Here is a 21,921-nt window from a genome sequence, read left to right as displayed (position 1 = left end):
CTTAAAAATTTTTTTCTTTTTAGAGCTTAATATATGAGAATTGGGAATTAACTTTGCGAAAGTTATAATTGACGGGTTTTTCTCTGACATGATGGCACAACACTTGTAAACTACTTCAGCTAATATTTTTTTAACTTTCCTGTTTTATGCCAATAAGAAGAGCATATTGGTTTTGGGTGAGAAGTTTTTAACTAATCTATAATATTTATTTGAAATTAAGATGTTTTCAGGGAAGTTTGTTCTATGTTTAGCTTCTCCCTGGGATTACAGATTTTACTAGACATGGATTTTTAGATATAAGAAAATGTCAATTTCAGCATGTTAACATGACTGCTTTTCTATGCATGCATAACTGCTTCAAAAACTTAACAGATTTCTTTTTTGTTTCATGATTTAATGTTTCATATATTAAGCATGTAGTGAAATGCTTTTTATTTTTAAAATAGAAAACATGAATGAATCCTTTAAGAATAACATAAAAAATAACGTAGACATATTCTTAGTATTGACTGGATGTGTTCTGATTCTTGTTATTAGATAATGGAGTAGGAAATCTACAGGTATTTTTGCCTAAAAGAGAAAAATGTCAGTTGAGTGGAATTATCAAGCTTAAGTTTTAATAGTTGATATTCAAGGTAAAAATATTGTAAATATTTGAGGTGTCGAACATAATAAATTGAGGAAGTCTTTTCTATATGAATTTGTATAAAGATATGGAAAGAGAGGTTTTGATAGAAAGAAGAGGAATACCAGAATGTACTGATTTAATTCATAGAATATATGCTAAAATATTAAAATTTATTCTAAAACAAAATTTTATATTTTGTAGTTTGAAAAATTTAATCTTAAGAGTCATTTTGGAAAAAAAAAAAAGAGTCATTTTGTGCCAGAAACATACACAGTTTTTCCCCTGATTTTCAGTTTGTCATGGTGTCTTAAAAATGTGCTGCTGTCTTAAGGAGTGTTGTTTTGAAGAGCAGTATTTTTTTTTTTAATGAAATATGCTTTAAAGTAATTATGCTTTTTCCAGATTGCACAGGTTAAAAATTCTTCTTTCAGAAGAATTTGTTTTTGTATTGTATTGCAGACAAAGGAGTATTAAGTATTTGAAGTAGTTATAATAGTTTTTTAAAAACTTGACTGCAGTTTTGGATTATTGAATTTGTCTTCACTGAGGCGGAGTCTGTATTCCTAAGATTATAGTCTAAATACATACTAAGAAGTGGAAATTATTTTTGGATTGTGTGGTGGCATTTTTATATAGGTATTATTTTAGAAGTGCCTGGTGGTCATCCCTTGTGCTTTGCTTAGTTGCTCAGTCATGTCCAACTCTTTGCAACCTCATGGACCCACCAGACTTCTCTGTCCATGGGATTCTCCAGGCAAGAATATTGCAGTGGGTTGCCATGCCCTCCTCCAGGGAATCTTCCCAACCCAGGGTTTGAACCCAGGTCTCCCGAATTGCAGGCAGATTCTTTGCTGTCTGGGCCACCAAGGAAGCCCATGAATACTGAAATGGGTAGCCTATCCCTTCTCCAGGGGAACTTCCCCTGGAATTCGATTCCCAGGAATCGAATTGGAGTCTCCTGGATTGTAGGCAGATTCCTTACCAGCTGAGCTATCAGGGAACCCTGGTCTTCCCTTAACTTACCTTAAATTGGCTTAATTTTCCTAGAATTTTAAGTATAGGGAATATATCCTGTTTAGGCTTTTCTGTGGTGTATAAAGGGCTAATGCTGGCCAGAAACGTCTTTCAGCTGATCTAAATCGTGTCTAGCGTTGATCTAGACATGGTTGAAATGCTTTTTATTTAAGAATGTAATCCCACTCTGCTCAGTGTTATGTGGCAGCCTGGGTGGGTGGGTTTGGGGGAGAATGGATACTTGTAGATACATGGCTGAGTCCCTTTGCTGTCTACCTGTAACTGTCACAGCATTGTTAATTGGCCACCCAGTTAATCAGTTACACCCTAATACCAAATAAAAGGTTAATAAAAGAAAAGAGTATATCCCAGGAGAATGTGTTCCCAAATAGGGCTACCACCAGTGTCTACAGGCCCCAGGGCAAGCCAGGCAGTGGCCCCTCTGCTTCTCTGGGATCAGCAGGGAGATGACCTTCGGAGAGTCACTGAGGACTGGCAGATTGCAGTGCTTTGTAGGGAATGACTGCAAGAAAAGGAAAAAAAAGACAAACAGATTATTTATTTAAAATATCTTTGCTCATTTTAATCAGTCCAGTTTTCAAGAAAAGGATCAATTCTGAAAGATATAGAGGAAAGATTAAGATGAAGACTATAATCCCATATTTGGATTATATCAGCTCTCTAATGTCTACATATGCAATTTAGTTGCTGATATTTAAGCTAGGGGGGCACTATGGTGAATATGTTTTCTGATCATCTATCTACAGACTGTTTTCTGCTTAGAGTCTCCTAGTTCAGTGTTGTAGGACATTAGATTCCTAATCATTTTTAAGAAAATTTAACCAGCAAACTAAGATTAGAATTATCAGGTTATTTGAGCCTCTCATTGCATAAAATCTTTCAGTTACATTAACATGTAATTTGTTTGCATTATTAAAACTTGAGTGTAATAAGAGCTCAAATAAAAATTTAAAACAATAAAATTAAAATCTTAAAACTTAATATTTTGCATGAAGTTTTTTTTTTTTTTTTTACTTAAAAGATCTGTCATTTTTGGACTCCAAGAGAAAAGCCTGTTCTTTGTTACTAAGTCAGAGGAACAAGCCTAGTCTCGAGTATGTTTGTGCATGTGCTTGTGTAGTCTACAGGGATTTTAATGGATTCAGGTCACTAATATCTCCATTCATTGCTTCCTAAATGTGTGTAAAAAAAAAATTGCCACATATGAGTTAGAGTTATTAAGTTAGAGGGAAAAATTTATTTCTTAGATTATCAGGTAAAGAAAGATTTGGACTGCTTGTTTGTTTCATTAGCAGACTGAGTAAAAGAATATACATGAATTAGTTTATTTTGCTTCATTGCTTTTGTCATTTCTTAGTTATGTATATTTAACAGCAGATACTGTGATCTGAAGGTCAAGGTATAGCACAATTTAATGAAATTTATTGGTTAAGGTTTATGTGCAAGTTTATGTGCATGGGCAGGTTATTTTACAGAAGGTGACTTTTAAAAATAATTACCTGTTATATTTTGCTTAGCTTGTGTTGATTTACTGTCTTCTGTTCAAATTATTTAAATAGTATAGTAAGGGCACAATGGAAAAGATTTTGTGGGGTTTCACATGTGAGAAAACACAGTATCAAAACAATTTGAGCAGATTTATTAAACTGAAATTTTATTAATTTTTTATTAAATTTCTTCTATAAAAATTGTTCTCAAAGAATAATTCTCAGAATATTAAAAAATGGCGTATATGCCCTCAATCATTGTACAGATAAGAAACTTGTTGTTTTTAATTTGTCTAGAACAGTTGTGTGAGTACATTAATAGTTATCAATGTGAATAACTTCCAAGTTCTATACTTTTCATTTTTTTCCTGATTCTGTTTTTAGTTTCTCTGAAGTTTAGGAAAAGTTAGTGGGGATTGAAACCGAAGTAATGAGTAGATCTTTTCATATTATCTTAAATTATTACAACGTACAATAGAAGACATGTTAAGAAATGACAGAATAATAATCCATGAGGAAGTGTATTCTTTGACAATGAAGTTTTATAACTTTAAGATTTGGGAAGAATGTTAACAAATTGCTGTGATTTTTATTTTTACTGCATTTTCTTTTTATCTTTTACCTAATTCTGCATTTGAAGTGTATCAGTTGACCTAGATAAATAAAAATTTTTAAAAAGAAATGTTTCTTGTTACTCTATTTAGGATCCTTTTACATTAGTTATAGTGATTCCCTGCCAGTTAATTCACGTTAGGTGTTCCTACTTTTCCATAATGAAATGAATGGCATTAGTTTGTAGGTAATATCACTAATAATAGATTTTACATGGTGTTTTTCAGATAATTTTCAGTCTTTTTGCAGTTGGTATATTGAAAAAGGAAATAACAAAATGTCACTGCTAACTTGAAAGGTAGAGATTCTTCTCCTTTATGTGTCCTCTGAGTTATCCTTGTTAAAAATTGAGGACTGTTTAGAAAATAGCAAAATGTAGTCTACCTTGAGAAGTAATCAAAAAGCTGAATGGATGTGTCTTTAGCAGGGTACATAGATGTGAGGATGTGGCTAAAGTCATATCAAATTTTCATGTTCTTCCTTCTTGTATGTAGGGTAGATGTTTTAGTTTTGTTCTCCACTGATCTGAATCCTCAAAGCAGAAGTTGTGGATTTGTCCTTGGAATACAAAGATAAATTGAAAGATGGTGACCTCTGCAAGTGTCCTGTTTTCTGTATTTAATCTTGAATATTTCCTTTTACCTATTCGATACTTTAAACGTTAACTGTTCATCAGTATTATAGGTAACTTTTCTGGGCAAAATGACTTATCATTTGTCAGTATGATGTAAGAACAGATGTAATTCTTAAAACTTTATTTCTCCCTTGTAAACTGAACATCTAAGTTTTTAATAATTGAGTTGAATATAATGGGAAAAGCACAAAACAGGCATCAATTCATTTTTATTTAAAAATGATTTTTAAACTTCTGACATAGAATTTCAGTGCATATTGCTGCATTTTATTTTCATTTAGCACTATCTTATTTTTCTTTTTACTAAAATAGCTTTATAATACTATAAAGAAAAGATACACAGTTTTTGGTTTTTAAAGTTGTTTTTTTAGAAATGGCACTTTTTTTCTTTTTTTTTTTTTTTAATTTTTATTAGTTGGAGGCTAATTACTTTACATCATTACAGTAGTTTTTGTTATACATTGATATGAATTAAGAAATGGCACTTTTTTTCTTTTCTGGTTGATAAAGTTATCTTTTCCAAGAGATGCTTTGAAAATTACTGCTTTTATTCAAATGGTTCTTTGTGTATGTGTGTATATATATTACATATATATGTAGATTTGTAGTAATAAAATACAGCATATGTATTTTCTTAAGTATTTTATTTTTTCTTATTCCAAATAATCATTTTCCATCTTGGTAAATATTTAGATGTGTAATTAAAAAGCTAGTTTTTATTAGGTAGGTTCTGCCAACTGCAAATTCCCTTCCAGCTCTTGAGGTTTGCTCTTTTCTTTCAGCCCCTAAGGCTCACACCTCATTTTCCCTACACTTCTTTTCCTAACTTGGCCATCATACACATGCTCCTCCTTCCTAAAGTGCTTGGCTAGGTAATTTCTGAGAACTCTTCTTTTAGGTGTAACCTTTTTTGAGCCTCACTATTGGAGTGGGACGTGGTGACTTCCACCCCCTACCACTTTCTCTAGATGTTGTAGATAATGGCACTGAGCTTAGGACCTTTAATGCCTAGGGAGCAGAACTTCTGTGGGGTCCTTTGACAGCAGCAAGAAAGTTTTTTTCTTTCCTCTTCTATGAGGGGTTTTGGGAAATTGGCTATAGTAAAGCATAGAGAAGGAATTTATTCTGGTCTTTATTGTACATTAGTCGTTGAAATGGGAATTGAATGAATGAACGCTGTTTCTCTATTGATCCACCTTTCCTTGGGCTGAAGATTTAGCAATAGAGAAGGAGGAGTGACGTTTCCAGATGTCTCTGGGATATAAGAGGAATTTCTGATTCCCAGATCTGCTTGGATTTCATACTGGGAGACTAACAACACTTGTGTTAGTGGAAGGGCTCTGCAGGCAAGAATGATGCCAAATATGGGATAATCCAAAGTGACATGAATACATCTAAGCTAACATTTCACTTCAAACAAAAATAAAAATACAAAAGCCACATATGTGATGACCTTATTAATCCCAGCAAAGCATTTGCTTAACAAGTTGGGTTAATCCATGACCAGTAGAAGGCACCAACTCAGGCAGTGATGTTTTCTCAAAGCTAAGAGCGTGCAGGCTGTGTACAGCAGAGTTTACACAAACATAAGCAAACAAAGAAGTAAGGTTAAGTGCTAATTATAATGGAAAGGTGGACAGGTGGACCAGTATTTGAACTATTGTGTCCTGTGTTATATTTTAACCTTCATCATAACCCTGTAAACAAGCTGAGTCATAGGTTAAGAAGAAGTAGGCAGGATTTTAACCTATGTATTTACTGCCCAAAATCTATGCACTTCACATACTGCTCCCAGTCTTATCCTGTGTATGTCCCATTCCCTTACCATTGAGAACAACTGTAAACTATGCTGGTTTCACCTACCTAGGACTCAAAATTTCTCATCTGTAAAATGGAACTGGTAACTTATGTATTACATAGTTTTAAAATTCTGTACTTTTGATTGTCAGCTTTGGAAAGAGGGATTTGTCAGAGGCAGATGTAATAGATAGATTGTAATGTAATAGGTAATAGATGTAATGTAATAGGTAATAGATGTTAGGTAATAGTTAGGCTTTGTTTTGCTTTGTTTTTGTGATTCAAATTGTTTCCATGAGATTTAGAAGAAAACACATTTGACTAAAAAGATGACTAATTCATAAAATTAAACACTGTTGATGATAATACAGAAGGTTTAAAGTCACACAGGGTTAAACTTCACTGTAGTAGGAATGTGTAATGAATAGATAGATCTGTGTGTTTTGTTTCGTTTTTCTTTTTTGACCGAACTGTGTGGCAAGCTGGATCTTAGTTCCCTGACCAGGATCAAACCTGCACCCCGTGCAGTGGAAGCGCAGAGTCTTAACCACTGGACCTTTTGGGAAGTCCCATATCTGTATTTTGGTATTCGAAAAGTTATGACCTATTTATAAACTAGGAGGTCAGAGAGAGTATACAAACCTGTCTAGCACAAGATAGACCAATTTGATGTTCTTAAATGAAGCAGTGGATTGCTGAACATTTTATTTTTCTTGTGATCAGCAAAAATTTCGAGATACTTAAATCAGATACAGCACTTGGATTAACCACAGACCAAATAGTTATTAAATAATTGAGTTAAATTTACCTTTATAGAGAGATGCTTTTAATGACTATAGAAAAACAGAGTTCATCATTATGAATTGATGGTGTACGGTTGACAGATACCAAATGGGAGAATGTGCAGTGTGAATAACCTTTTATGTTGCAAACATGGAATGCTTAGTGACTGCACTTTAAATTGGAAATGTTTCCATGTGTAATTTTACTTGAAATTGCGATTTTGATGTTTTTAAAAGTCAAAATTATCTTAGTAGTGGCACAATTGTTTTAGCATCCTAGAGGAACAATCAAGTCAGAGGAAGAAAAATAGCTTTATGCTTATTCCCTCCTGTAATAAGTCAATAGAATCAAATTGGAAGCATAGATAGCTGCTTCTGTTATTAATGTTCCTGGTTTTTCTAGCTCCTCTTAGTGGTTTAATTTTTTTCTTTCAAGAGATACTTATTTTAAAAGGATCTTACCTGTCTCTTAATTTTGCTGTGTAGCAGGAATCACACTTTAAAAGAATACCATATATTGTCCCCATCAGTTAGCTAATATTCATACTTCATGGTTCAAAATCCAAGCCTTGATGCTTAGTTCTTTAAACATATCTTACTTAATTTTGGTTTGCTGACAGTGTGAGATGACCTTGGGATACAGGATGCTTAATTGTGATTTCTTGTTGGAAGGCAAACTTGGAAAGACAGCCTTTCCTTGACTTTATTAAAGTTCATATAGTACTGACTTGTCATTGTTTGAATATGCTAGATATGAAAAATGACAGTGATAATTTATTTTAATTTTAAGTATAATTAAAATGTGAAAATATTACTGTCTTTGTTTATGATGAATACTAAATTTAAGCTAAGCTATAAGGTGTGCTGTTTGGAAATATGGAAGATACAAGAATGAAGCCAGATAACAAGTTTATGCTTGTATATCCTACTGATGAAGACTTTCAGACAAGTTATTTCCATGGGTAGGTGATGTTACTATGCATGTACATCTACACTTATACTTTTTGCATGATTTTACATGTAGGAGTGGTACAATTTTGACTTGACTGTTGACCTGTTGCCTCAATTTGGTGGTTGTGGGGGCGGGGGGAATGTGAGGGCAAGAAGTTGTGAATGGTATTTGTGATACAGATTTTTAAATAAATCACTTTTATTTTTTTTTCCAAATGCAAAACACTTAATAAAGCCATTTGAAAAATAGAATATTTGGTCAAATAGTCAATATTGTACTTGACCTTCATATCTTCTGTAACCAAATATTTGGACATCACACATTATCTTGATTCCATAATAATCATTTTGAACTCTGACGAGAACTCCATAAATGATATAGCTTTCTTTTCTTTTTTGAAAAGAAAAACTGCAAACATGAACCAGTATTTTGCTGTTTGGTCTAAAATCCATTGCTAAATGATACTGAGGCCACACTGTTGAATTTTATGAACTTGATGTACCTTTTTGGGGAAATTGGAAATTATTTTTAAGTAGTCAGCGGAAATTGTCATGATCGTCAGAATTTCATATTGTGACATGTCTGTTCCTTATACAGTGGCACCTAACAACTCATTTACTTTTATGTTTGGTCATTTTTTATTTTAAAAACGTTGCCGCATAAGCCTATGGTTTGGGAACTTAGTCTGAAGAGATAAGTACCCCAAATGTGTTTCATGTTTTGTTTAGTCACAGTTTACACAATGGATGTTTGTATTAAAACAGTAATCCTTCATTGTGTTCTATTTTAATGATTCATTGGCATATGTATTCCTTCATAGGCAAGAGTTTCATAAACTAAGGTGTGTTTAATATTAATTTATTAGATATTAAAAATTTTTTCCCTGGAATTAAGTGATTTGCTTGCACTTAATAAATAACTGTTGGGGGAGAAAAAGCATTTTATTCAAAAATGGCAGTTAGTGGTAAGGGATATGCTTCATAGTTGATTGAAAACGATTTTTGCTTTTTACTTTTATATTAGAAAAGGGTAGCACTAGCATTTTAAAGCATGTATCTATTTTATAAGCATGAATATTGAATATTTTAGCATGAATCACTGCACTGTAATTACTTCAGAGCTCAGCTGCCCTTTTCAGCAAGTTAGGGTGATTTGGAGGTAGAAGGGCTCTTATTTTTCCTAGAGTTTTAATATCGTCCTCTCAAATAACCCATAAGGTTGTGTATCATTTCCTTGGAGTGTCCGCTGGTTGTTTTTCTCAGGGAAAAGACAATAGAAATATCTCTCACAAGACATCCAAAGCCAAGTCCTGAAGATGGATTTTATGAGTATTATCTTTTTGTTGGGGGCTTCCCCAGGTGGCTCAGTGGTCAAGAATCCACCTGCAGTACAGGAGATTCAGGTTCCATCCCTGGGTCTGGAAGATCCCCTGGAGTAGGAAATGGCAGTCCACCCCAGTATTCGTGCCTGTAAAATCCTATGGACAGAGGAACTTGGCAAAGAGTCAGACCTGACTTGAATACACACTCATCTTTTGTAGAATGTTGTAAAATACATAACATCCCTAATATTATAAAAAGGGCTTTACTGGAAATAGATGTCGGTCGAGTAGAGCTCTTGAAGTTGGAAAATATATATTTGACTTTCTTCTCTGATTCTCCTAGGGACTTTTAGTATTAGCTACTAAGAGGAAGAAACTAGGTTGATCCTCTTAAAAAATGTAAATTCAGTTTTAATAGTTTGCATCAGTGTTTCCTTTAAAAAATCAGCTTTCCCTTCTTTGTAGTCGTCCCCTTTTTCTTAATCTTTTGCCCTTTAGCAGAATGACAGGAATTGAATGTAACTTTTGTTCAGTGTAGTCTTGTCTTTGTTCTTCATAACACCCTTTTTCCTCCTCAAATGTGTCCCTCATCTTTGTAAGCTGGAGTATTTCTTTAACTTTCATTTCTTGTACAAAATAATTAAATTGTATAAAGTGCAGCTTTTCTGACTAGGTAGAATATATAAGATAAAGGCAACAGGCATTTAGAGGGCTTTTAGTTATAGAAGTATTTTTCACCCCACAAGTTAGATACAAGTATACATTTTCTTTCCTCCCTAGATGGACCTCCAGTTGTAGCTCATTATGATATGTCTGACACCGGCTCTGAGCCAGAAGTGGTAAATGTGGACAATTTATTGGCGGCTGCAGTAGTTCAAGAGCACAGTAATTCTGTAGGAGGCCAGGACACAGGAGCTACCTGGAGGACCAGCGGGCTTCTAGAGGAGCTGAATGCAGAGGCAGGTTGGTGTCCCTACCCCTACCCCTCCTTCTCTGATGGTATAGTATGCATGTGTCCTGGCAGCTCTTTTCCTTGCTTAGGAAAGCAGGCCAGCTAGAAACATCTAACATTAGATGATCGTAGCTATCCAGGATCCCTTTATAACTGAAAAGACTTGGGTAGCATGTCATTTGTCTTTACTAATCAGAAGAAAGCAAAAATGAGACTATCTAAGACAGTACTTGTAGGCATAAGTAAATTTCAGTAGACATCGTGAGTTAAACATTTGTAAAAATCACCCAGATGACCTGATACTGCCTCCTACCCCTACCCCAAGCCCCCACCCCAGTGGATTCCCTCACTTAACTCTGAACAGGGAGTGACCTTGTCGTTTGGGGAAGGGAGCTGTTTCAGTTTGCCCTGTGGACTGTTCCATTGAGGTGCTGCACTGTTTTTCTGCCTCTTAAGCAGTGTCCATGTTAATTTCTCGGCACTAGTTCTCATTTTGTCTTTTCCAACTCTTCAGTTGCTGTCTTTCAGGAAAATCTCTCTCCCTGTCTTGCATTGTTTATCTTGGTTCTGTGGTGATTCTTAAGAGTGATGTTTTATTCTCTAAGAAACCTATTGATTGCTGTTACCTTTGAAAACCTTGCATAATGCCTCCAAGTCTCCTTCAGTATGTTCCCCAAGCCTCTTTCTTCCAGCATTCTTTCTAATTTAAACCTTTTTCTAAAAAGTACTAGTGTTTTTAGAAAAGTCTAAGAAAAGAGGCAGAAGGGATTGAGAGACAGACTTCATGTATAGTGTGTATTTTTGTTATTGTTATAGAGGGATTTTCGTTTTCTAATTAACTTATAAATTCCATTGGCTTAATAACTACCTAGAGTATTATTTTTATGGGAAATTAGTTTTGTGTTACAAAAATAGCAGTGGGCTATGATTTAGAACTTTTTATATTGAAGTTGTTAGGAAGTAAAAGAGACAATTCTACAGATCATTGTCATTAATTCATTTCATAATCCTCGATTAGAACTAAATAAAAAAGTTTCTCTTTATTTGTTGAGCTTCTGATTAACTTATTATGACTAATTTTGGAACAGGACCTGGATTTAGTTTTAACTCTGTTGTGACTGCTAACTGCCTGTTTAACCTTGGACAAGGTGATTCTCCTCTGGATTTCAGTTTTTATTTGTATAAACACTTGCTTTGCCCAACAGGTGTCTTTTAAGTGTTTATCAATATGTATTGTGTATATATTGTCACATTAAATGCAGTCTTGTCGGTAAATGTAGACTACTTTATTGTGAATCCTTAGGAAAAATATGAACAGTTACTGGGTTTTTTTTTTTGCTCTTCATAGTTTTAATATTAGGTTGAACTCTTTGGAATTGTTAATATTTGAGTTTCTGATCTATAACCAATTTAGCAGTTTAAATATGATTTAACCTAATAGTGCAGCATTTGGGGTCTGACCATATCATTAAAGTCACTGGCATTGGTGGGGGTGGGGAAGCTTCACATTTTCAGGTTCAGGTAATTGTTAGCTTGATCGTTTAAAACAAGATTAGCCTTTGGTGCTTAGCTCTAAATTCTAAGAAATAAAATATGACAAAAGTATTTGAGGAGGGAAATACGCATGACTTCCTTCCCCTATTCTTCTCTCTCCACTCCAGCACTGCCGTGAAATTGATATTTATATTTAATATTTGGTATTCCTATGTATTCCTTTATAGTTTTACTGCATTTGCTTTGTATCTGTAAACAAGCATGTTTTAATACTAAGTAGTATTACATAGAAGGTAATCATTTGCCACTTGCTTTTTTTTAGTTCAACATGTTGTGAAGTTTGTTCTTATTAAGTACTGCTGTAGTTCATGCACTTTTCACTGCTGTTTAGTATTCCAGCATATATATATATGACAGTAGACTTACCCATTCTCTTCTTGGACATTTATCGTGCTATTTGAAATGATGCTACCATTAACATTTCCTATACGTGTCTTTTGGTACATGAGTGATAATTTCTCTAGGATGTAGTATATCAAGAAAGCACATGTATGTATTGGGCCATAAATTGTGTAGATTTTTGTATATCATAGGACATGGACATCACTGTTGAACAGATCCCCATGGTGTTTTCTTATGAAGCCATTTATTGGCTCATTCAAAGTCTTCTTTTTTGTTTTTTAATCTGACATTCAGGTATGTGAGTAATGTATGTGTGTGTTCTCAGTTGCTCAGTCACATCCAACTCTTGGCAGCCTCGTGGAGTGTAGCCCACCTGGGTCCTCTGTCCTTGGAATTTTCCAGGCAAGAACACTGAAGTGGGTTGCTATTGTTGTCTCCAGGGGATCTTCCCAACTCAGGGATTGAACCTAAGTCCCTTGTGTCTCCTGCACTGGCAGGTGGATTCTTTACCACTTAATAATACCCTCTAGTCTTGATGTAATTGTCATAGTGGGAATTTGTGAATTTTTATTTTGTGAATTTGAATATACTTACTGTATTATAACAAAATGTTCATAGAATTTATGCTTCATTGACAGTTTACAGTTTTGAGACTTGGACTATTAGTATCAATTAGATCATCATTCTTGTGTTTGGAGTTTAAGATAAATGTTGTGGTTAGTCATAGTCTTCCTTCTCTCCCTCCCAATAAAATAAAACCCAGTCACTGAGTTAGACTGTTCAGTGTCTCTGTACACTGTACACTGCATTGGTTGCTCAGTCATATCTGACTCTTTGAGACCCCGTGGACTGTTAGCCTGCCAGGTTCCTCTGTCCATGGGACTCTTAGGCAAGAATACTGGAGTGGATTGCCGTTTCCTTTTCCAGAGGATCTACCCAACCTGGTGATTGAACCCGTGTCTCCCGCATTGCAGGCAGATTCTTTACCATCTGAGCCAGCCACTTAGGATGGATTTTCAGAGTCTAATTAATAGCAACATTTCAGACCAGATCTGCAGCCCTTCATTTAGAATCACATAAGCAATCATTAAGTGGCTTGTAGCTTGTCTCTTTTTCTAAGCAACAAGATGTTCTTGTATGCACAATTTACTGTTTAGTTTTAGTTTCAACCAAGGCAGAAGAGTTGAAATTAGGAAAGCCACTGATCAAGAACAGACCTCAACTTTCCTTTTCAACTCTTGCCATAGGTTTACTTTTTCTCATTGATGCTAGAATTAAATAGTGTAGTGGGTGGCAGCCTCCTGTGAGCAAACAGCTGGATTTTGAACCAGCAGCCTCTTACAGACTGTGTGATCTCAGGTAAGTGATGCAAAGCCTCAGTTTTCCCTGTCAAAACTGAGATAAAACTAGTGTCTACTCCCAAAGGTTATTGTTACATGAAAACTCTTAAGGAGATGGGAATACCAGACCACCTTACCTGCCTCCTGAGAAACCTGTGTGCAGGTCAAGAAGCAACAGTTAGAACTAGACATGGAACAACCGACTGTTCCCAAATTGGGAAAGGAATACGCCAAGGCTGTATTATTGCCACCCTGCGTATTTAACTTCTACGCAGAGTACGTCTTGCGAAATGCTGGGCTGGATGAAACATAAGCTGGAATCAAGATTGTCGGGAGAAATATCAGTGACCTCAGATATGCAGATGATGCCACCCTAACAGTAGAAAGCGAAGAGGGACTGAGGAGCCTTTTGATGAGGGAAAGAGGGAGTGAGAAAGCTGGCTTAAAACTCGGCCTTTAAAAACTAAGATCGTGGCATCTGATCCCACCACTTTATGGCAAATAGATAGGGAAAAAGTGGAAACAGTGATAGACTTTATTTTCTTGGGCTCCAGAATCACTGTGGATGGTGACTGGAGCCATGAAACTGAAAGACATTTGCTCCTTGGAAGAAAAGCTATGACAAACCTAGAGAGCATATTAAAAAGCAGACATCACTTTGCCGACAAAGGTCCATATAGTCAGAGCTATAGTTTTTCTAGTAGTCATGTACAGATGTGACAGTTGGACCAAAAAGAAGGCTGAGCGCTGAAAAATTGATGCTTTGATGCTTTTGAACTGTGGTGCTGGAGTCCCTTGGATTACAAGGAGATCAAAGCAGTCAATTGTAAAGGAGATAACCCTGAATATTCATTGGAAAGACTTGAAGGCTTATTCACTGTAAATGTAGATGAGGCCAAGAGAGGCTGAAGTCTGAAGTATTCTTGGTATAAAGGCTTATAATCATTACACCAAACTAATTTAGAGGTCCTCCTGCCTCAGAAATTAAAAATTCTAAACAAGTCTCATTTTTTCCATCAACCTTCTTTTTAAGAAGGTGGATTATGAACATTTTCTCCATCCTTAAAATTGGGCTGGTAATCTTGATTTGTCCATAGTACAAGCTTAGTTGTAGTGAAGAGAAAAAAATCTTGTGTTCCCTGTTGTTAGAGTAGGGCTTTTTATAATCAGCCCAGAATGACCATGTTTCTGTTGTTGGCACTTTAAAATCATTGGATCAAGTCTTATGAAGGAGAGTTTGTTTAGCTGCTACATGTGGACTGTAAGAGTTTAGGTTTCTAATATCCTTTTCTACCACTTTTTGAAGTTGTTTTTAATATTTTTGTTGAAAAAACACAAGGTAATAATTTGCTTGTTTTAAAACTCTGTGAGTACTTAAGATAGTAACCTTTTTTATACCTAACATGCCACTGTCATCAGTATGTAATAATTTTATATGTTGTAAATACGACTAGTTCTCATTAGATAGCTGATTTAAAAAGAAAATATTTGCCATGGTAATTTAGTTACTACCTTTTCTGGTCTACTTTCTGACTGACTTATGTGTTGAAAAGGCCTGTAGTAGGAGGACAGAAATTTAGAATTTTCTCAGGAAATGAAAGAAGTTATCTTTTCAAAAAGCTACACAAACAAAGAACTACACAGAGACAGCCAGCTGCCACAATAACTAAATATAAATCTGCTTTATTTTCAGTTTAATATATGGTAATTGTGATATTTACGCTTTTCATGCAGAGCTTATTCTAGAATAGGAATAGATTACTACCACTGACAATATTTGAAGAACCTCATGCATCTTTGACTCGCTTCTGTGTATGCTTTAGGCCCTGCTCTGCTATTGGATTCCTTTGAGGTCTAGGGGCATTGGTTGAGGCCATGTAGGTGTGACCCGAAGGCCAGAGAGTGTTTGCCTCTGCATAGGTGCTTCCTCAAACGAGCGACTTTCTAAAGAGGGTAACATTGAGAGAAAAGGACTGATTGACCTGGCTCTGAGGTAGAGGAGTGGATGCATTCCTGACTTACTGGAGAATGCCTTGGGGTCTCTTTGTAGAGCATGGCACCCCCACAGACATGGTGTGGATCTCAGCAACTTATTCCCTGAGTGGCACATTTTATTTAATAGCTCTGAGAGGGAATGTGGCAGAATACTCACATCATTAGTTCAGAGTTGTAAACACTCACCAGGAAATTTGTTTGTATCCTCCCACCTGACCCCACCCCACCCTCTGGCCCTGCGTGCCTGGCCCTGTTTTGTCTCATACTGACTTTTAGACCAAACAGTAAAGAAAATGGCTGCATTGAGGTGTTGGGATCAGAGGCCTGCAGGGGAGGCAGCATTTTCAGGAGAGTCAAGTTTCCGCAAGGAGGCAAAGAGAAAGTTCAGTCCCTTTTCTATAGAGCTGGCATTCCATAGGGCAGTGGAAAAGTTGTAGGAAGGTGAGTAGTAGGTGGCTGGAGCAAAGGAGAATAACAATTGAGTAGGGGACAGGACTGGAGGAGGGCACAGCGACCCACTCCAGTATTCTTTTTTTTTTTTTTCCATTTATTTTTATTAGTTGGAGGCTAATTACTTTACATCATTACAGTAGTTTTTGTTATACATTGAAATGAATTAGCCATGGATTTACATGTATTCCCCATCCCAGTCCCCCCTCCCACCTCCCTCTCCACCTGATCCCTCTGGGTCTTCCCAGTGCACCAGGCCCGAGCACTTGTCTCATGCACCCAACCTGGGCTGGTGATCTGTTTCACCCTAGATAATATACATGTTTCAATGCTGTTCTCTTGAAACATCCCACCCTTGCCTTCTCCCAGAGTCCACAAGTCTGTTCTATACATCTGAGTGTCTTTTTCTGTTTTGCATATAGGGTTATCGTTACCATCTTTCTAAAGTCCATATATATGTGTTAGTATACTGTAATGGTCTTTATCTTTCTGGCTTACTTCGCTCTGTATAATGGGCTCCAGTTTCATCCATCTCATTAGAACTGATTCAAATGAATTCTTTTTAATGGCTGAGTAATATTCCATGGTGTATATGTACCACAGCTTCCTCATCCATTCGTCTGCTGATGGGCATCTGGGTTGCTTCCATGTCCTGGCTATTATAAACAGTGCTGCGATGAACATTGGGGTGCACGTGTCTCTTTCAGATCTGGTTTCCTTGGTGTGTATGCCCAGAAGTGGGATTGCTGGGTCATATGGCAGTTCTATTTCCAGCTTTTTAAGAAATCTCCACACTGTTTTCCATAGTGGCTGTACTAATTTGCATTCCCACCAACAGTGTAAGAGGGTTCCCTTTTCTCCACACCCTCTCCAGCATTTATTGCTTGTAGACTTTTGGATAGCAGCCATCCTGACTGGCGTATAATGGTACCTCATTGTGGTTTTGATTTGCATTTCTCTGATAATGCCACTCCAGTATTCTTGCCTTGAGAATCCATGGACAGAGGAGCCTGTTGGGCTACAGTCCATAGGGTCGCAGAGTTGGACATGACTGAAGCCACTTACCACACATGCACACAGGGGACAAGACAGACAATGGGTGGTCCCAGAGGGTTGTATTTTGTGAGTGGCCAGGAGGGTGGAAGTACCTTTTACTTCTCCTAACCATTGGTTTCCCTCTTCCTAATGCTTTCTCCTTTTGCTTAGCTATACTTAGACTGTTACTTCCTGCTGTGCTATTCCTCTAGCTTATTGAACACAGTCCATCACACAGCCCTTTTTCAGCTCCCCCTAGTTGCATCTTTCTTTCTCTGTCTAGTTTGTTCAGCCCAACTCTCCTTTGCTGATATCCTCAGCTCCTTATTTAGTTGACTTTCTTGTACTCAGCTGGCCAAGTCTGATCCCTGGATGCACACTTTAGAGCCTTTATCCATGCTGGAGAAAGTCAGATAGTTGCAAAGTTGAGGCTCATATTAACTTCCTGATTTGCAGCCTCACCTTGGCTCTCAGTACTGCCCAGCACTTTCCCAGGCAGCATTCTTTCTTCACAGTGGCTAGCTCACTTTTCTAAACCTACTCTAAACCGACTCTGCTATCCTACTCACACCTGTGCTCTGCAGATGGCCCCCTGCATTCTTTACAGATCAAGACTACCTCAGCTTTCTGCCATCGAAGCTGTTTGCTCTCTGCCTGTTTTCTGGATATGGCCAGTAAAAATAAGTATATGCACGCACACACCCCGCTCCGTCAGGCCCATGTCCCTCTTAGAGCCATCTGTTGCCGTCTCCCCCAGAGCCAGACGCCTTCAGACGTGTCTGCCCCTCCTCCACGTCTGCTCTTCTTCAGCTTGCTTCACTGCGACTGCTGCAGTCCCGGCTTTCCTCTGAGGCTCCTCGGCCAGGGTTGTGTATGATCATCTTTTCACCTGTTCTAGTGGGCTGCGCTTAGGCCCTCCTCTTAGCATGCCTCTCTGTCGGGCATTGTAGGCACTTCTGCCGAGAAATGCTCCTTATGGTGCCCTGGCTTCCTGTCTTCAGGTTTTCTTTCTGTCTCTTGCTTGACTTTGGTGAGTGCCTCTTCCTACGCCCATCTCTTAGTGGTGTTTGTCAGGGTTCTGTTTTAGGCCCCCTTCATTCCTCTGGATGAACTTTACCTTCCCCACTATTGGGAGGACTTACCTATTATTTCCTCTCTAGACTGCTGACCTGAGCTTTAGAACAGTAGTACCTTCAACTGCTTGTTGAGCATCTCAGAAGCATGTCATCATCATGCCCTAAGCAGCCACCCTCACATGTCCACTGGAGCACTGAATGCCACCAGTGACCTACATCAGAAACCTTGGCATCAGTTTTCCCTTCGCCTGACTTCCAAGGTTACTCGCCGTTTGTTCTTATAGAAATACAGACTGTTCCTCCTTTTGTTTCTTTCCTGGTTCAGCCATAGTCATTCCTCACCCTGGAAACTGTAGCAGTCTAACTGGTTTCCTTGCCTATAGTATTTCTTGTCCCACTACTGGTTCCATTTCCATATTTGAAAAAATTTTAAATTCAAAATCCGAACATGTCACTCCTCTGCTGAAATCCTTCATTGGTTTCCTGCTTTTCAAGGTCAAGTCCAGACTCCTTACCCATGATCTGACCTCTGCTGACTTTACCAGCTCATTTCTGATTACTCTTTTTTTGACCAGTGTCACCCCAGATCTCACCCCAGAGGGTGATTTTCACCCTAGAGGGCTACACAGGGTTCCTTGTGTTACTTTGCTTCACCTGTGCCCACTCTTCCCTGCGCACTCAATGTCCTTGATTGTTCCCCAGTCTAGGAAACGGTCCTTTTCTCTGTGCGTGTAGAGCATTCTTTGCCTCCCTCTCAGCCTAGTTTTCCAGCCATAATGCTAGTGGACTGGGTTTTGGTATCCTTGAATATATTGTAAGCTTCTTGAGGGTGGAAACTATGCCTCCCTTGTTTGTTCCCTGTAGCACTGAGCATGCAGCTGTTGTTCAGTCGCTTAGTCGTGTCCAACTCTTTTGTGACCCCCATGGACTGTAGCCCGCCAGGCTTCTCTGTTCATGGGATTTTCCAAGCAGTAATACTGGCGTGGGTTGGCATTTCCTTCTCCTGGGATCTTCCTGACCCAGGGATTGAACCCATGTCTTCTGCTTGGCAAGCGGATTCTCAACCACTGAGCCACCTGGGAAGCCCAAGCACAGTGCATGGCATGTCATAAGTAAATATTTACTTTAGAAATAAATAGATGAAGTATACTGTTAGAGCTGTGCACAGCAAGTCTGATTGAAATATTGACTGGGAAAGCTGAAGGTTTGGAGACAAGGGAGCCTGTCAATTTGTATTTCTCCCGAGCAGTGCAGGTGGAACTGTGTGTGTGACAGCAGTCTAACTGCAGCATTGAAGTAGAAATGAGACAAAAAGACTTCACCACAAATGAAGTAGTGGGGTCAGAGCAAGAATCTTGGTTTACCAAATCCAGGCTTAACCAAATTCCACTTAAGCAACCACCCTAGATTTCACAAAACTGGGTTTGTCTGGTGGATGTCACCTTTGCATGCTTGTAGAGTTCAACATCACTACCCATACCACACAGAATCCTATCTGTTCTTTAATACAGCAGGGTAACAAGCCCATGTGCTGTGTGTTCAGACACTCAGTTGTGTCCAACTCTTTGTAACCCCGTGGATTGTAGCCCGTCAGGCTCCTCTGTCATGGATTTCTCCCAGGAAGAACACTAGAGTGGGGTGCCATTTCCTCTTCCAGGGGATCTTTCTGACCCAGGGATCGAACCTGTGTCTGTCCCATCTCCTGCATTGGCGGGGCGGATTCTTTACCACTAGCACCACCTGGGAAGCCCGCTAACAAGCCTGTGCAGACTGTAACACAATTTCAGTCACTGGTTGTGTCTAGAAGACTTTAATCTTCTGTTTTCTCATTTATGCATCAGTTTCAATTGAAGAAAAAAAGTAAAAATAATATTAAAGAATTGTAAAAAAGACCCACAATCATATTCAAATTCCTTTACTTTTCATAGCTTTTAACCAGCACATACATATTTTTAGTGTTATATATAACTCTGTGTGTTATATTTTCCCGAAGTTTCTACATAGCAATCTGGTGAGTATCATTTGACATCATGACTCTGCTTATTTAAAGTGTAAATTTTTATTTTCTGTAAGGCTAAATTCTCAGAGGTGAGGTTATAAGGTCAGAGGGTATATAAATTATAAGTCTTTTTAACTTGTGGGACTGTCCAAAATTTTAAAAAAGGATTACACTACAGGTTTGCAGGAGTATGAAAGTACAAGGTTTGTCTTGACCTTGAAGCATAGATATGAGCAAGGCGAGAAGGGAAGAGAGAGTTGTGCATATAAAATCTTATTTATATTGGTTTAGTTGACCTAAAGATCCTCTTGATGAGGATGAAAGAGGAGAGTGAAAAAGCTATCCAAAAATTCAACATGAAAAAAAAAAAAGGCTAAGTTCATGGCATCCAGTCCCATCATTTCATGGCAAATAGAAAGGGGAAAAGTGGACGTAGTGACAAATTTTATTTTCTTGGGCTCCAAAGTCACTGTTCAGTGACTGCAGCCATGAAGTTTAAAGCTACTTGCCCCTTGGAAGGAAACTATGACAAACCTAGACAGCATGTTAAAAAGCAGAGACATTATTTTGCCAACAAAGATCTGTCTAGTCAAAGCTATGGTTTTTCCAGTAAGTCATGTATGAATGTGAGAGTTGGACCATAAAGAAGACTGAGCACCAAAGAATTGATGCTTTCGAAATACGGTGCTGGAGAAGACTTGAGAGCCCCTTCAACTGCAAGGAGTTGAGTCAGTCCTAAAGGAAATCAACTCTGAATATTCATTGGAAGGACTGATGCTGAGGCTCCAGTTCTTTGGCCATCTGATGTGCAGAGGCAGCTCACTGGTGGGAAACCAGTGAGGCAACCCTGATGGTGGGAAAGATTGAAAGCAAAAGAAGAGGGCAGCAGAGGATGAGATGGTTAGATAGCATCATCAACCCAATGGACATGAGTTTGAGCAAACTCTGGGAGATAGTTAAGGACAAAGGAGCCTGGTGTGCTGCAGTCCACGAGATCTGAAAGAGTCAGACATGACTTAGTGACTGAACAACATCAGCAGTTGTTGGAATTTTTTTTTAAAATAGGGAGAAACAATTTTGTATCAGATGACAATATATTTAAATAAAAATATATCTTTAAAGAGTAAATGAAAATTTATACTCATTGCAACTCTGTTTCTTCCATGTTTACTCCTAGATATTCTGAAATTCATCCTAAGTCAGAACTTATTCAATAGCTGAATAAATAGGTTTTTCACTCTTTGTCTCTTATTTTTTTTTTTTTGGCTGTGACATGCAGGATCTTAGTTCTCCCAACTAGGTATTGAACCTGTAACCCCTGCACTGGGAGTGTGAAGTCCTGTCTCACCGGAGGAGCGCCAAGGAATCCTCTGAATTTTAACTCTTTTTAGAATTGTTTAAACAGCTGTGTACTTTGGTGCTATGCCATTAACCTGTTTTGAGAGTCAGTTCTATTAAACTCATGTTTAGTGTTGGAAAATGCATTTTATTGCACCATGGAATAGATGCTTTGTGAAGATCTTTGTGAGAATGTCCTTACAGGCCCCAGTGCTTTCCAGGGTGAAGCATTGTGTGGTGCTTTTTGTCTAATGAAGAGTGTCAGGAACATATAGGTTATATATTTCAGTTTTTCAGGGCAAAAATTGCTATTTGCTTCTAGTCTTCCTTTTAGATGCTGTTTTGGGTCCATTCCCCCCCCCCCCCCGCCCCCCCCCCGCCCCCCCCAACCATAGATCAAACCTGCACCATCATCAGTAATAGTGCAGAGTCCTAACACTGGACTGCCAGGTAATTAATTCCCTTGGGTTTGATTTTGTCAAATCTGGATTCCTGGAGAGAAAATTGTTAAAATTGTTTAAAATCGAGAGAAAATTATTAAATCTTTTGTAAGGTTTCCCAGTGTAACTATGATATTAATAGTTCTTTTATT

The 21,921-nt window shown here is 37.7% G+C and overlaps 1 protein-coding gene across 4 annotated transcripts in view; it reads left to right on the top strand.

Annotated features, from left to right (window-relative positions):
• ARK2N (arkadia (RNF111) N-terminal like PKA signaling regulator 2N) overlaps nt 1–21,921 on the top strand; it is an 86,432-nt gene that overhangs the window by 51,111 nt on the left and 13,400 nt on the right. For 3 of the 4 annotated variants that reach the window (XM_070452629.1, XM_020870964.2, XM_070452630.1), the window contains exon 3: nt 10,029–10,211. The exons of the other annotated variant lie outside the window; for it this stretch is intronic. In XM_070452629.1, the coding sequence (XP_070308730.1) occupies nt 10,029–10,211 (183 nt within the window). The remainder of the gene's footprint in view (nt 1–10,028; nt 10,212–21,921) is intronic. 4 annotated transcript variants of the gene reach the window in all.

The sequence above is a fragment of the Odocoileus virginianus genome, chromosome 22, assembly GCF_023699985.2.
Source record: "Odocoileus virginianus isolate 20LAN1187 ecotype Illinois chromosome 22, Ovbor_1.2, whole genome shotgun sequence".
Lineage (NCBI taxonomy): Eukaryota > Metazoa > Chordata > Mammalia > Artiodactyla > Cervidae > Odocoileus > Odocoileus virginianus.
Note: the sequence above shows the minus strand (reverse complement) of the source record. Positions and strands in the feature narration are given on the sequence as shown.